The 14991-nt window shown below is 37.0% G+C and overlaps 1 protein-coding gene across 1 annotated transcript in view; it reads right to left on the bottom strand.

The window, feature by feature from the left end:
- The window catches only part of LOC123803172 (ATP-binding cassette sub-family A member 10-like), a 60981-nt gene extending 47108 nt beyond the window's left edge, over positions 1-13873 (bottom strand). The window contains 7 exon segments of the mRNA XM_087854719.1: positions 4865-5090; positions 7360-7491; positions 7818-7982; positions 9952-10110; positions 10113-10155; positions 11944-12089; positions 13575-13873. Coding sequence (XP_087710845.1) covers positions 4865-5090; positions 7360-7491; positions 7818-7982; positions 9952-10110; positions 10113-10155; positions 11944-12039 — 821 coding nt within the window. The 5' untranslated portion in view covers positions 12040-12089; positions 13575-13873.
- Positions 13874-14991: the final 1118 nt, after the last annotated feature.

The raw sequence follows: 14991 nt of genomic DNA, 5'->3' as shown, positions 1-14991 counted from the left end.
CGAAATGGGTGAAGGTGATTAAAAAGCACAAACAAGTTATAAAACAAATCATGGGAATGTAATGTGCAACACAGTGACTGTAGTTAATAATATTGTTTTGTCTTTTTTAAAGTTAAGAGAGTGGATCTTAAAAGTTCTCATCTCAATCTGCGTGGATGATAAATGTTAACTAGATTTATTGTGGTGATCATTTAACAATATAACAAATACTGGGGGCGCCTGGGTGGCACAGCGGTTAAGCATCTTCCTTCGGCTCAGGGCGTGATCCCGGCGTTATGGGATCGAGCCCCACATCAGGCTCCTCCGCCATGAGCCGGCTTCTTCCTCTCCCACTCCCCCTGCTTGTGTTCCCTCTCTCTCTGGCTGCCTCTATCTCTATCTCTATCGAATAAATAAATAAAATCTTTAAAAAAACACACAATATAACAAATACCGAATCCTTGCATTTTCCACCTGAAACTAGTATTATATATCAGTTATATCCCAATAAAAAAAAAAAAAGATCATAGTTTTCCTCTCCCATGCTCTCATTTTTCAATTTGTGGAATTTTAAAAGTCTTTTATAAAACTAAATACCTAACTATCTTATTCAATTAATTTTTTGAAGATAGGGTAAATCTTTCACATATGAAAACATCTACTCTTAATAATTCACTAATAATAATTTCTCAAAAGAGCTGGTCATAGATTGAAGTAAAGAGAGCATGAAATATGAAGATTAATTAAGGAGAAGTAAGAAAAATGGACAATATTATGTTCAACGAATTAATAAGGACATTAGATATATAAATTCCAATATATGAATGGAAGCATAAAGCAAGTCAAATACAATTATTTTCTATCCTTTTATCATTCATACATTGCTGGTGGGAATATAAAATGGTATATCTACTCTGGAAAACAGTTGAGCAGTTTCTTATAAAAATAAACCACCTTACAACCCAGAGATTATACCATTGGGCATTTACCTCAGAGAAATGAAAACTTATGTTCATAAAAATACTTGGACATCAATGTTCACAGTAGCTTTAATTATAATACTCATAAACTGGAAACAACCCCTACCTCTTTCAAAGGTTAAACAACTAACCAAACAGAGATATTGCTACCATGGAATAGTTCTCAGCAATAAAAAGGAGCCAACTATTGATAAATACAAACTTGGATGAAGTGTCAAGGAAATTGTACTTAGTGGGAAAAAAAGCCCCAAAAGGTTGTGAACTATGTGATTCCATTTACGTAGCATTCTTGAAATGTCAAAATCATAAAAATGGTGAAGAGATTGGTGGTTAGCAGGGTTAGGGATGGGGGATAAGGAAGAGAGTTGAGTGTGGCTATAAAGATGGAACAATGGAACTGTTCTGTATCTTGACTATATCCATGTCCACAATGAGACTGTGACATCATGACAGTTTTGCAAGATGTTATCATTGGGGGAAACTGGGTAAAGGGTACATGCAATCTATTTCTTAAAACTGAGTCTGTATCTACCCAAAATAAAAAAAATTTTTTTTAAAGATTTTATGTATTTATTCGACAGAGACAGAGACAGCCAGCGAGAGAGGGAACACAAGCAGGGGGAGTGGGAGAGGAAGAAGCAGGCTCATAGCGGAAGAGCCTGATGTGGGGCTCGATCCCATCACACCGGGATCATGCCCTGAGCCGAAGGCAGACGCTTAACCGCTGTGCCACCCAGGCACCCCGAAAATAAAAATGTTTAATTTTAAAAATTTATAGTTACCTGAAGAATTAAGACTAAATGATGTTTTAAAAGAAGGTGTGGTCTGTACTGTGTCAGTATAGACTCAGTACACTATAAACAATTGGGGGGGTTGGGAGAGCATTTGGGAAAAAAGTCCTTTAACTGCTTTCAGTTATATTTAAGTAATACTATTAGTATTGTTAGATATATTATATGTATATTTCTGGATTAAAAAAATCAATAATTAGGGATATTCTAATTCTCAGATTAACTGTATCTCTCCTGGAGAACCAGAATTCTCAGGGCATAAGAAAAGAGATACAGTTGTAATATGGGAGAGAGCTCTGTAGTACATATAGAATATTTAAATTATAAATATCAGTGTGAATTCAGAAGGCATTTATCTTTAATATGTGTATGTTATTCTATATATAAAATGTAGAAAATATATCATGATTCTATCTCTGCTATTGAAAAAGGCTAGATATAATGACCAATCCAATAACAAAAAACATTTCTAGTATGCAATGCTCCTGAAATACTTTTTCTAACTAAAAGAAATCTTGCCACACAAAATAGCAAGGAATCTATTTTTGTCAAAAATCTACTTAGAATCTTGTCAAAAAGAACCGTCAGCTCCCTTTGACCAAAGATGAGACAATTTGAGTTTCAATGAGAATAATAATTACAATGGCTTGAAACCTATTAGACATGTTTAGATCCATGAGTTTATAATGGTATTTTAAATACCATGAAGAATGTTAGGTAAACAGTTAATTATCTAACAAAGGAAAAAGTTAAGCAAAAAATTCTGTTTTCAATCATTTGTTTTATCTCTGTTTTCCCGTTCCACCGTCTTAAAAAAATTTGCCCAATAGGAGCAAATCATAACTCATGTATATTTAAACCAAATTCTCTGAACTGTTAATATAATTATGGTTCATACAACTAAAATTGCTAGAAATTCATATAAAAGAAATGTATAGTTGGAAAGATTACTATAAATAATTCTCATCATCTATTCACAATGTTTTATATAAGAAATTACTCTTGAAATCCTTTGAAAATTCTGCATTCTTTTTTTGTTGTTGTTGAAAGTTGAAAATTCTGCATTCTTGAGCCTTATTTGGGTTAAGTACATTATAGCAAAATTTGTGTGCAATCAGGAGGAAAGTGGAAAAGCATAAAATATACAAGAACTGCAGGGACTTTGTAAGAAATGTATCAGTTTCACTCCAATAACTGGGATGCCTGCCTGCATCTGGTAATGGTATTCTCTTTCAAGATAAATTGTCAAAGCCATACTTTTTTATGTGAATTATTTCATTTTAAAAATCTCTTTTCCTTGTATTTCAAGACACAGCATATGTAAATAAACACTCTCCCCAATAGCATGCAATATTAACTAATTTTTAAAATCTCCAGCCAATGTAAACCCTGCTAACTTGGACAGTTCTCTATCAGGAAAACTTCCGAGCTATGTTTTCACTCAATTTGAGGCACTTAGCAAGTTGAATCCAAATGTAATGTTTATCTCAAAAACACTGAAGACAATATGGCAGGCATTTCTGTTGGCACATTTCACTAACAGCTTTTTCTATCAAGGGGAAAAATACCACCTTGTCACTAATTTCATTTTATTCATCTTTTTGAGTTATGTAGCACAGTGGCTAAAAGAAAGGAGTTTCTTAGGCAAAAATCTTAACTTTTCTGTGCCTTGTTTTTTTTTGTGAAATAACAGCACTATATACGGTGAGTGATCCCTGGAATAACATAAGTTCAATGTTTGCTATTATTACTCTCAAAGTCTATGGGGAAAGGGACAATAGATAAATGGAGAGAGAGAAAGAGAGATTCATTTTACTTTGTGCCTTGTGCCTTACAAGCAGCAGCACCGTGTAAGTATTTTAAAGATATTGTCTCATCTAAGGGTGCCTGGGTGGCACAGTTTAAGCGTCTGCCTTTGGCTCAGGACTTGATCCCATCGAGCCCTACATCAGGCTCCTCCTCTAGGAGCCCGCTTCTTCCTCTCCCACTCTCCCTGCTTGTGTTCCCTCTCTCGCTGGCTGTCTCTGTCAAATAAATAAATAAAATCTTTTAAAAAAATAAATAAAATAAAAAATAAAGATATTGTCTCATCTAATCCTTAGTCTTACCCAAAGAACATCTTTATTGACTCACTGCATGAATTGGTTTTAATAACATTATGGTAAATTAGTTTACTGTTCAAATTTTCAATCCTTCTTCCCTGCTTCACTTCCATGAAGGGATAGAATTACCCATATATCACCGATCCTGGGCTTGTCTCTTCGACTTGCTCTGGCTTTATGGTGGGCAGAATGTACTTTTTTGCCCCTTGACTTTGGATTTGTTCACAGGACTTGCTTCAACCAATGGGATTTTTTTTTTAAGATTCTTTTTTATTTATTAATTTGACAGAGATAGAGACAGGCAGCGAGAGAGGGAACACAAGCAGGGGGAGTGGGAGAGGAAGAAGCAGGCTCCTAGCGGAGGAGCCTGATGTGGGGCTCTATCCCAGGATGCTGGGATCACACCCTGAGCCGAAGGCAGACGCTTAACGACTGCGCCACCCAGGTGCCCCTCAACCAATGGGATTTTATCAAATATGACTTGAGCGGGAGCTTGGAATGCCCAGTGCAGCAAGACTTGCTCTCATGCACTTCTGTGACTGAAGGAGAAGAATATGTCCAGCTATGCTGCTGACCCAAGGAGGATGAGAGCCATATGGGGCAGACTTGATGCAACCTGTAACTTGGATCCAAGCCCAGCCCAGCCCAGACTAGATCTGCCAGACTCCAGTCATGCCACGGACAAACGAAAAGGAATAAATGAGTGTTGTTTGAGGTTATTGGGTTTTGGGGTGGTGTTTTACGCAGCGTCTTTCTGATAATAGCTAACAGATACAAGCACCATATTTCTATTCTTCAACTCAGGGAAGCATAAGCACAATCCTTACTTCATTTCTACGGCCAGCATCTTAAAATGTAATATGGGTAAGCTAATTAAATTGAATGCATGCAAAAAAAAACCCCAAAAAACAAAAAACGAAACCCAACTCCTGAATGCACCTAATTTCTTTTATAACCTAATGGGTTTCTCTGTTTATTAATGTGTGATAGGCAAGAAAGTAACTTAACTCACCAGCATGCTGACTCTCACAGACCCATCACTGTCAGCAGTTTCTTAAACTATTTTCTTTCCTGAGTGACATTTAATGATGTGAAGTACACAAAAGAGGAGAAATAAGCCACACAAATAAAAGTAAACCATGTATTTATAATTTCTCCATTAGAAATGAAAGGCGGCATCCTCATATTGATTCTAATCACTGATATCAGTTTCTCCATCACAGAATAATTTGTTGTGACTTACATTGGGATGTAAAACAAATTCATTACATTAACTATAGAAAAATATATTGGAAAACTACATACATTTTGTTTCTTTTCATTTTCAGTACTTACATATTCCCATCATTTTAAAATATGGTGAAGTATTACTATCATCAGAATAGTCTTGATGAATTTTGGTATTAGTAATGTTGACATTACTTATAAGAGTCATTTAAAAAAATTGCTAGCTATCTATCATGCCCAGTGTGATGGGTGGTGGAGAGATAGAAGCGACCCACAGGAACACTCCTCACTCTCACGGAGCTTTACATTTCATGGTGGAGCAGAGAAGGAAGGCCAGACATCAAACAGCCCATTGCACAATCAATAGTTGGATTATAATTGAGCAACTACATTAAAGGAGAAGTAGAGGGTGTTCTGAGAACAAAAACAGGGAAGGCTTCCCCGAAGAAATGACATTCATTTTACAGTGATCTTACCTAAACAAAGCTTGGGCGGAGAGGAAAGTTGAGGATGGAGAAGAAAAATCTGAGCAGAGGAAACATCATTTGCAAAGGAAGGAAGGGGTATAGTGCATTGAAGGCACAGGAAGGAGGTCCTTAAAGCAAAACCGACAGGGGGAGAGGGAGGGAGGGAGAGAGATGAGGCTGGAGAAATGAACTACTCCCACAGTTCAGGCAAAAGATGGCAATGGCTTAGACTAGTGCTGGTGGCAGAGTTGAGAAGTATGTGGATTTCAGTTTAGGATTAACAGGGCTGGATGAGAGATTGGAAGAAATGGGTAAGGCGGAGGAAATTGTCTCAGCTAATTCCCCAGTTTCTAATGGGTCACCTTAGGTGGGTAGCCTTGGCATTCACTAAGATAGGAAAATTCTTAAAAGACTCAGCCACACGAAAAGAAAAATACACACATTCAGTTTTGGACATCTGGTTAAAGTCGTTTAGGAAGCATCAAAGTAGAGATATTCGGCAAACAGATACATGGAACTAGAGCAGAGGTTAGTAAACTACAGTCCGTGGATGAAATCTGGTCCACCACCTGCCTTTTGAAATAAAGTTTTTATTGGAATGGAGCCATACTCATTTCTTTATATACTGTCTATGGTTTCTTTCACATTACAACAGCTGAGTTGAATAGGTACCATAAAAAAAGTTTGGCCCCAGAGCCTACAATATTTATTACCTGGCCCCTTACAGAACAAGTTTGCTGGTTGCAAACTTCAACGAGTTGAAGTAGGGTTCTTAGAGTTATCAGCATGTAAACTGTAGTTAAAGTTATGGAAATAAATAACATTGTTTAGAGAAAGTATATAGGATGGGGAAAGATGCCTAGGTTAGAACCTTGTGGAACTACAGATTTAAAGAAGCATGAGTGTGAAGTTGGCTAAGTTGGCAAGAAGACTGAGAAGGAAAGGCTAGAAAAGTGCATGAAAATCAGGTGAAGGCTCTGTTATTTAGTTAAATGATCAAGTAAGATAAGGAATGACATATGTCAGTTGTTGGGGAGCCTGGGTGGCTCAGATGGTTAAGCGTCTGCCTTCGGCTTAGGCCATGATCCTGGGGTCCTGGGATGGAGCCCCATGTCAGGGCTCCCAGCTCAACAGGGAGTCTGCTTCTCCTTCTCCCACTGCCCCTCCCCCTGCTTGTACTCTCTGTGTCTCCCTCTCTCTCAAATGAATAAAATCTTTAAAAAAAGAAAAAAAGAAAAATGTCAGTTGTTAATTGACATGGGAGTTGTTACCGACCTCAGAAAAAGCCATTTAGGTGGAGTGGTTGGGGACAGAAATCATTCTGAATTGAGTGGAGCCTAAGCGAGGGTAACCCTTTCAAGAAACTTAGCTGTTAAGAGAAGGGAGATAAAGTACTTGCCTGAGGAGGAAATAAGGAAAGGTCCTGATAATATGTGAAGAAATTCATACTTTTCAATTCCAAAGAGAAGAATCTAGTTGAAAGGAGGAAGCTGAAGAAAGAGGAGACAGAAGGGAAGATCCATTGTCCAACCTTTCCGATCATGTTGGAAGGAACAGGATCCAGCCTGTGAGTTGATGAAGGACATCAGACATGAGACAGAAGGAAAAGGATGGGTGTAGTGAGTAGTAGGTCTGTAGTTTAGCAGGGTTTGTGTCGGGAAGTGGGGATATTCCCGTCAGTTTCTTTTTTCTCTGAGAATAAGGGGCAGAGCATAATCCCCTAAGAGTATAGGGGCAAAGTAGAGGGAGAGGGAGAGACTGAAGATAGGAAGAAAGTACAGAAAATATAAAATAGATGACTTAAGTTAGGCACTTACTTCTATAATTGCAGCATTAATTGCAGTTTGAAAGGCCACAGACCCATTTTGCCAGTATCTTGTCACATAACAAAAAATTTTATCATCAGTATCCCAACAGTGTTCCTTAAGGAAGGAGAAAAACATGCCTGTCATTATGCAATGGAATCAGTCAATGGAATTAAAACCTTAACTTTGGCTCTAAAGTGGAAATATCTACATGCCTGTTCAGAGCCCATGATTATACAATCTAGAGCATTTTTAAGACATTCTGAAAAACTGGAAGAAAGAAGCATATTATTGAATGGTGGCCAAAATAATTGGACTCATTCTATAGTAAAGACTGATCACTAAGTTGAGGAATAAAAACTGCACTACTTATTTTCTTGATTTTTATTAACGTTTCTATCAGTCATTCCCAACTGGGGATTTGATAAAGTAGCAAAAAAGATTGAATCAGTTCTTATATAGTTACCTGTATGTTCAGAGTCTTCTTCCACATTTGGGATTTCATGTCCCCAACTAAACTTCAGCTGATATAAAAAAGTGTCATCAAACACAATTCCCACAGTTTCATGACAGTTTTCTGAAAGTACCGTATCCATCATTTCTTTATCAACAATCCTCATGATTCTTCTTCCTGCCATGTATGAAATAAAATCAATAATCATATCAACTCATCACCAGAGAACACAAATCCAAGTTCCAATTGTTTAGGCTTATTGGTGTCACATACTATCCCTAAGTAAGTGTCTCTAAATTAGCTACTGAAAGTCTTTTCTATTGTTTTAGGCTCAATGTAAATACGTGAAGAGATATAAATGAGGTGTCTTTCAAAAACCATTTGCAGGGGCGCCTGGGTGGCTCAGTCAGTTTGAGCGTCCGACTCTTGGTTTCAGCTCAGGTGCATGATCTCAGGGTCGGGAGGTTAAGCCCCGCCGCGGGCCCTGTGCTCTGTGGGGAGTCTGCTTGAGATTCCGTCTCTCCCTCTGCCCCTCCCCCTGTTCTCTCTCTCTCTAAAGTAAATAAATAAATGAATAAATAAATCTTTAAAAAAAATTTGTAGCATTTTTTTAGTGTGATCCCATTTCAGTAAAGAAACTGCATCTGTGTGCCTATATACATATATGAATATATATGTGTATATATGCGATCAGGTGTATGTGTATGTACATATTATCCTAAAAAGATACACACAAATTTAAATGGGATGTATGGTAGGGAAGGAAGCTGTGGCTAGGATAAAAGCAAAAGCTCTCTCTTTTCCTTTTTCTTCAGTTCTTATTGCTTAGCTGTTTAGGGTAGCTATTACCCTGGTGATTAAAGTAATTGAAAAATGAAAAAGAAAAACTATTTAAAATAATCAGTGGAAATACTTGAGAATTCAGTGGTTTTTTTTTCTTACCAAGAGCACTAATTTCTATCACATGAAAATACTATGCCAGTAGAAATAAATTGCATGAAAATAATCAGAGTACAAAAATCGCAAGTGAAGTTACAGTCCGCCTACACGTTCTTTGGAGTCAAGAACACTCCTTAGAATTAAGCTCAAAACATTCATAATGGATGAGTTCATAATCTGCAGAAGTAATCCACCCAAAAAGTGGTTAATTGATCCATTACTAATAGAAACTTTGGAAACCTCTGAAGTCTAATTTATGACCTCCTTTTTAAAGACTTTTTTATAATTCCATGTATTATGTTCTAAGATTTTTATTAATTTTGACGCAGTATTTAAATCTCAGGACAATGTCTACATGAAGAAGGAAAAGGTATTTATTTTCATTGTGTAGCCACATTTTTCAAAAGTATTCATCCTTCCAAACATGGAATAAGGCTGTGACATTTTTATGAGGACAATGTTAATTTCACTGATTTTCTCTGGCAGTATACAAATACTGTCAAGGGCAAAACATGAGTATTTGGGCTGAACAGCATGAGTCAGACAAATGTAGAATGATACAACAGGAGAGGAGCTGTGATTAGAAGAGGCTGGCATGGCAGGTGAATTGGGTGCTTACATTCAAAAAGGACAAACTCCAATGAGCCATGGGACTCCAAGGATGGAAAGCAGGAGAGAGCATGCACGGCTTCCCAAGTTAAAAAGAGATGTGGAAAATGATCAAATGGGGGAGGCATGGAAAACCAGATCAGGGTAGAATGAACACGTCAGTCAGAGCACATGGCCAGCATGGGTAAGGGAGACGGGCAGAAGTCAGGGATCAAGAAGCTGCAATGAAGAATCACAAAACAGAAGAAAGTGGTCAGGGAATAAAAGGCAAAATCATCTAGAATAGAGTTCAAACTTTTTTTTTTCCTATTCCCACCTTACTTTTTGGATTACACATCATACAATATAATGACCCACAACAGCATAGATTTCAAGAATAAGAGGGGTATGTGATTTAAAAAGCCCCCAGTTAAGTCTCTATATCACTTCTCACCCACCTACCCTCACCTGTAGCCCCACACCAACCCCCTCCATGGCCTATGGAATAAGGGAACTACCAAAACATAGGCTGAGCAAAAAAACTCAATTTGCAAATGAACGTCAAGTTTAACATGTGCAGGTTGCATAATAATGCAACACTGGTGATTGGGCAATACACCTTTCATAAAGCAAGGCAAAGCCATCTTATCCATTATCCTCTGTGTCATGTTAGTGACTGGGGTATATGCCACCACCAGATCAGAGTCATTAAACTCATCCATGCGTCCCAGGACATGAGGAGGCTGCTCAGGAAGATGGGTTGCTCTGAAGGGTTCCGAAAGACGCACAAATATAGCCCTAGAAGCAATGTTATTGTCCATTCCTCCGGCACACAAAAGAAAAATGGGCCAAGTTATAATGTGGTCCAGATATCAAGAAACATTCAAACACAATTTAAGACAGAGAGTATTGTCATCGAGCATTGAGCTTCATTTCTCTGATTTTTGCCTTCCCCAATTACTACCTATCCTTTAAAGAAAACACCATTTCAAAAACATACAACTTTGAGATAATATCAAATGCATCCATTGATCTTAACCCACTAATACAGCAACCCCAATAGTGAACCACTATTGAATGCATGCCCTCATCTGTAATGTAAGTACCTAGCATCACATCTGAGATGTTCCTGCCAAAAATGTCCAACCTGAAGTTAATCCTGTCTTTCAATCTAATTTTCTGTTCAAAGAAATGTAAGAAGGTGAAGGAATGAGTTAAATGACAGCATGAAGAAAGAATCATCACATAAATACAGACCGTGAATATTCAACAAGATATGAGATGGTCTCATTGGTTCTGGGCTTATCAAAACCAACTTTAAAAGAATTTTTCAGGGGCACCTGGTGGTGCAGCCAGTTAAGCGCCTGATTCTTGGTTTTGGCTCAAGTCGTGATCTCAGAGTTCTGAGATCAAGCCACACTTGGGGCTCTGCACTTAGGACAGTCTGCTGGAGAGTCTCTCTCCCACTCGTGCTCTCATTCTCTCAAATAAATAAATAAATAAATCTTTAAAAAATTTTTCCAGGAAATTTAGGAAACTGAACTTGAAGTGAGATAATTACATATGCAATTTTAGCTAATTTTGTGAAGTGTATTAGTGGTTATATAGAATAGGTGTTTAATTTTTGTAGATTCTAGCTGAAGTATGACAGTAAAGTGTCATATACCTTGAAAGAGGAGAGACAGATGAAGCAAAGATGGCAAGAAGCTAGCAACTGTCAAATCTGGGTTGTGGGTGAATAGGATAGGATGTGGCTCTATTGGACCAGTATTTCTACATCTTGAGATTTAAAACATTTCTGTTAAGTTCCTTTAAAATTCTCGTGGGTGATTATTATAAATGTACCCTCCATCAACATAACAGCTAAAATATTCAAACTGATTTGCTTGAAGAGCTATCACAGAGTATGAAAAGAATGATGTGAACTCTGCTAGCTCCCATGGAAATGTTACTATTTTTAAACAGAATACAGCCTCAAGGTGGCCAAGGCAGCCCCAGACATATCTCAAGGAAACAGAGCCAATCTCTTTATACTTAATGTCCATGTCCTTATGCTAGGAACTCAACAGAATGCAAATATATTGACAATCAGAAATCTGGCTCCCTAAAATCAATCTATGTTTACAAAAAAACACAGTCTTGAAAAGAGATCCCAAAAAAAGTTCCCTAATTTTTCCTCATAGAATTTGTTACCCAGCTCTCCCAATTAATAGAATCTTCATCAAAATGTCCCCAGTAGAGTGCTGTCATTTACTCATTCAGAATCTATTTCATTTTTTCCCCCTAACACTGAAGTTGGCTTAAAGTAAATCAGAATGGCTCCACAAGATCCAAATGGAGTAATTATTTGGAGTTCTATTCAATAAAATGTTACTTTGTTTTTCAGGAGCTGTCCTGAGTTCTTTAGTTAAACTCGTCAATTTGCCATAAGTAGTACCCTTTTCTGCAATATATCTTACAGCTTATTCGGCAATATTTGCAAAATACTGTATTTAGAACTCCAAATCAACTAACCTGTGGAATTTGTGAATATAAAAAAGCAATAAAAATAGCATAATATTAAATGATGGATTTTCATTTACTAAATACGGAAAAATATTGTGAACCATACCAATAAGCTTTCTTTTTTCATTCTCCATTGTTTAAGAAAATTCTTGTATAAAAGAGCCTGAATTTGTTGATACATGCTTATCTCTTTTTTAATCATTTTCTCCTGTTCATGGAGAGAGGGTGAAACAAAATATTGTACAGCAATAACTAGAAGAAAAAAACAAAAACAAAAAAGTCCAGTTACAAAAAAGCTTCCGAACACTTTGAAAACATAACTTCAAATGCACTAACTTGATGCCTTACTTGACACTGCAGAAACACATGCAGTAGGGGTTTTTGTGAGAGTATAAAATACTAATGAATGTAAACTCTCCTGTCAGCCAGTATTTCTCTCCAGGCTCTCATGGCTGTGGGTAATGAGGGTGGTGGTGTAGGAAGTCTTTCCTCTTTTGTCTCAAAAGTAACTTTTTTCTGCCAAATCTTGACATTACAATAAAGTAAATCAGGGAGTAAGATGTTAGCAATGTTTAGAATTCAAAAAAACACTTTGCCCTTTACTTGGTTTAAGAAAAGAAATATAACAGGGGCACCTGGGTGGCTCAGTCAGTAAAGGATCTGCCTTTGGCTCAGGTCAGTATCTTGGAGTCCTGGAATTGAGTCCCGTATTAGGCTCCTTGCTCAGAGGGGAGTCTGCTTGTCCCTCTCCCTCTGCCCACCCGCGTCTGCCCCACCCCTGCCCTGGCTTCTCTCTCTCTCAAATAAAGTCTTAAAAAAAAAAAAAAGAGAGAGAGTATAACAGGAATAAAACCATACCCAGTTTTTTTTTGTCAGAGAATTGCCCACGAGCACTCTATACTTTGGCACATTTTTGCATGCTTATTTAATATCTAGGTACCACTGAGTAAAGCAAAGTCGAATAACATCATCGTCATTATTAGAATCCCAAAGAGCTAATTTCTTCTCTTAAACCCATGCATCCCCTTTTTTGAACTAAGAATGTCAGACAGATGCAGATGAACACCAGAAACATGCTAGTGGATACAACCGAGGCAATTGGTTTGTAGATCACCACGATGTGTAACAGGGGTCCTTCTGTTTTCAGTTTGAAATTCCAGAGATGATTTGGTATCACAACTCTGGTTACGCAAATTCTTTTGAATAAATGTTGATGTCATATACAAATTACAATGTTCAGAGAACTTGCTCTATTTTCTTTTTCGACAAAAGAAAAGGCAAAGCGACCAAATATCAAAATAATCTCTAAATTCTAACTTCAGGAAGTTTTTAAGTCAAAATATTCATCTTCACCTTATGGCGATACAGGTCTGTTTGAACAGCTCAGAAAGCTACCCACAAAGACATTTTAAAAGAAAAAAGAAGCCACAGGGGAAAGTAACTTGTCCTAATGCCTACACATTCCCAAGAACTAAAACCTTACAAATTCTCAAAAGGCTACCCAGAGAAGTATAAAGCTGACCAACATTAATTATATTTGTACACACTTCTGAGTCTCTCTTACATTTTGCTATCACACTAAAAATACTAGATAACTGAGTTTAAAAGATTAAATCACTCATTAGGTCTACAATATAAAACATACATTAATTTAGAAATATCAGAACAATATAATAATTTTAACAATATCAATCTATATATTTGGCGTTGGCTATATGTACTTTATGTCTTACTCACCTTATGCAAAGTGGAAGGTAAAAACAACTTTGACTCTCAGGAAAATGAGTGAGGAACTTAGAAGTACCTCTGATTCACTGTTTTCTTTTTTTCTGGGAGAACAGCTAAGATTCCTTCAAGGGCTCTTCTGCAAATGTTTGCCTCTCTTAAAACTGTTCTTACTCAGTTTGGCATCTGAAAACAGGACATAGTCCGTGTGTAAAAAGCCTGCCAAATGTTCTTTATTTGTTAAGTTGGTTTGTGCTTGTTTGTTTGTTTTTTCCCATATCTTTCTGGTCCAATTACTCTGCAGGGACTGTGTAGTTGTGGATGGTTGGCTAAGGTTGGCACGTGGTATTTATTGTTCTGTCTTTCTGGCATTCATAAAAAACGATCAGATTCCAAATGGAAGAAAAAAACCCACGGTGTTGGGTAAATCTTTATTAGCTTTTCATGATTAAAAATTAGACAGCCAAGTCAAAAAAAAAAAAGCAGATTAAAAAGAAAGGGAGTTGAGCAGAAAGAGGGAAAATGAAGCTCAATCATCTCAGAAATCAGAATAATTCACACAAGAAGTCTTCACCTAAAACTTAAACTTCTGTTAGGTGGCTCCTCGTGCTGACGGAATCCTGTGTACTAGGAAGTATACGGAAGGGCTTACCATGAATTTCCTTGTTTACTACTGAAAGTAAACCTATGAAGTCCATACTATAGTCACAACCATGTTACAGATTCGAAAAGTGAGGCTTACAGGTGGAAGTTATCTGCAGATGTTCAAATAAAGGCAGATCCCACATGTGAGTCCAGAAGAGTGTTTGGACCCCAAGTCCCTTGCTCTCAACGACCGCTATGAAAATTACGTTAATCAAAACAATATCTAATACCCATTTTCATAGTTTAATAGTTCAGACGAGATGGTGAAACTTTAATGATCGTGTTACTTTTTTTTCAGCTGCAAATAAATGGGACATTCTCAGAATTTTAAATAATCCCTGCTTATCAATCCTGAAAATCTCATTCCATGATTTTTCTGTAATCAATACATTTCCTAGATGTATACATGAGTTAATAACCATTCACAAAAGAGGACAGAAAAACCAGTGAAGCACCCTGAGACGATTTCAATGATTACCATTTTCACTAAGAAAATGGATTTAAACATCGTCATTGACTTTAATTGTATCCCTCTCCTTTGTTTTGGGTCACATCTCTCCTCTCGTTTTGCCAGTCACTATTAGAAGTACAAGTCCACGAACAAAACACCACCAAATATTTAACCTGGTTCCAATCCCAGACATTAATGATGATATTTATTTTATATGGGTGGGAAAAAAACAACAAAAATCATATTATAATACATAGACACACTTTCTTATAACTAAATTTAAAAGCTTATTTATTTCCGTCATTTCAGGGATTTTAATCTCCAATAGGGTGC

The sequence above is a fragment of the Ursus americanus genome, chromosome 23 (genome assembly GCF_024610735.1).
Source record: "Ursus americanus isolate L20-20 chromosome 23, mUrsAme1.1.p, whole genome shotgun sequence".
NCBI classification, from domain to species: domain Eukaryota; kingdom Metazoa; phylum Chordata; class Mammalia; order Carnivora; family Ursidae; genus Ursus; species Ursus americanus.
This window is presented reverse-complemented; position numbering and strand designations above follow the sequence as displayed.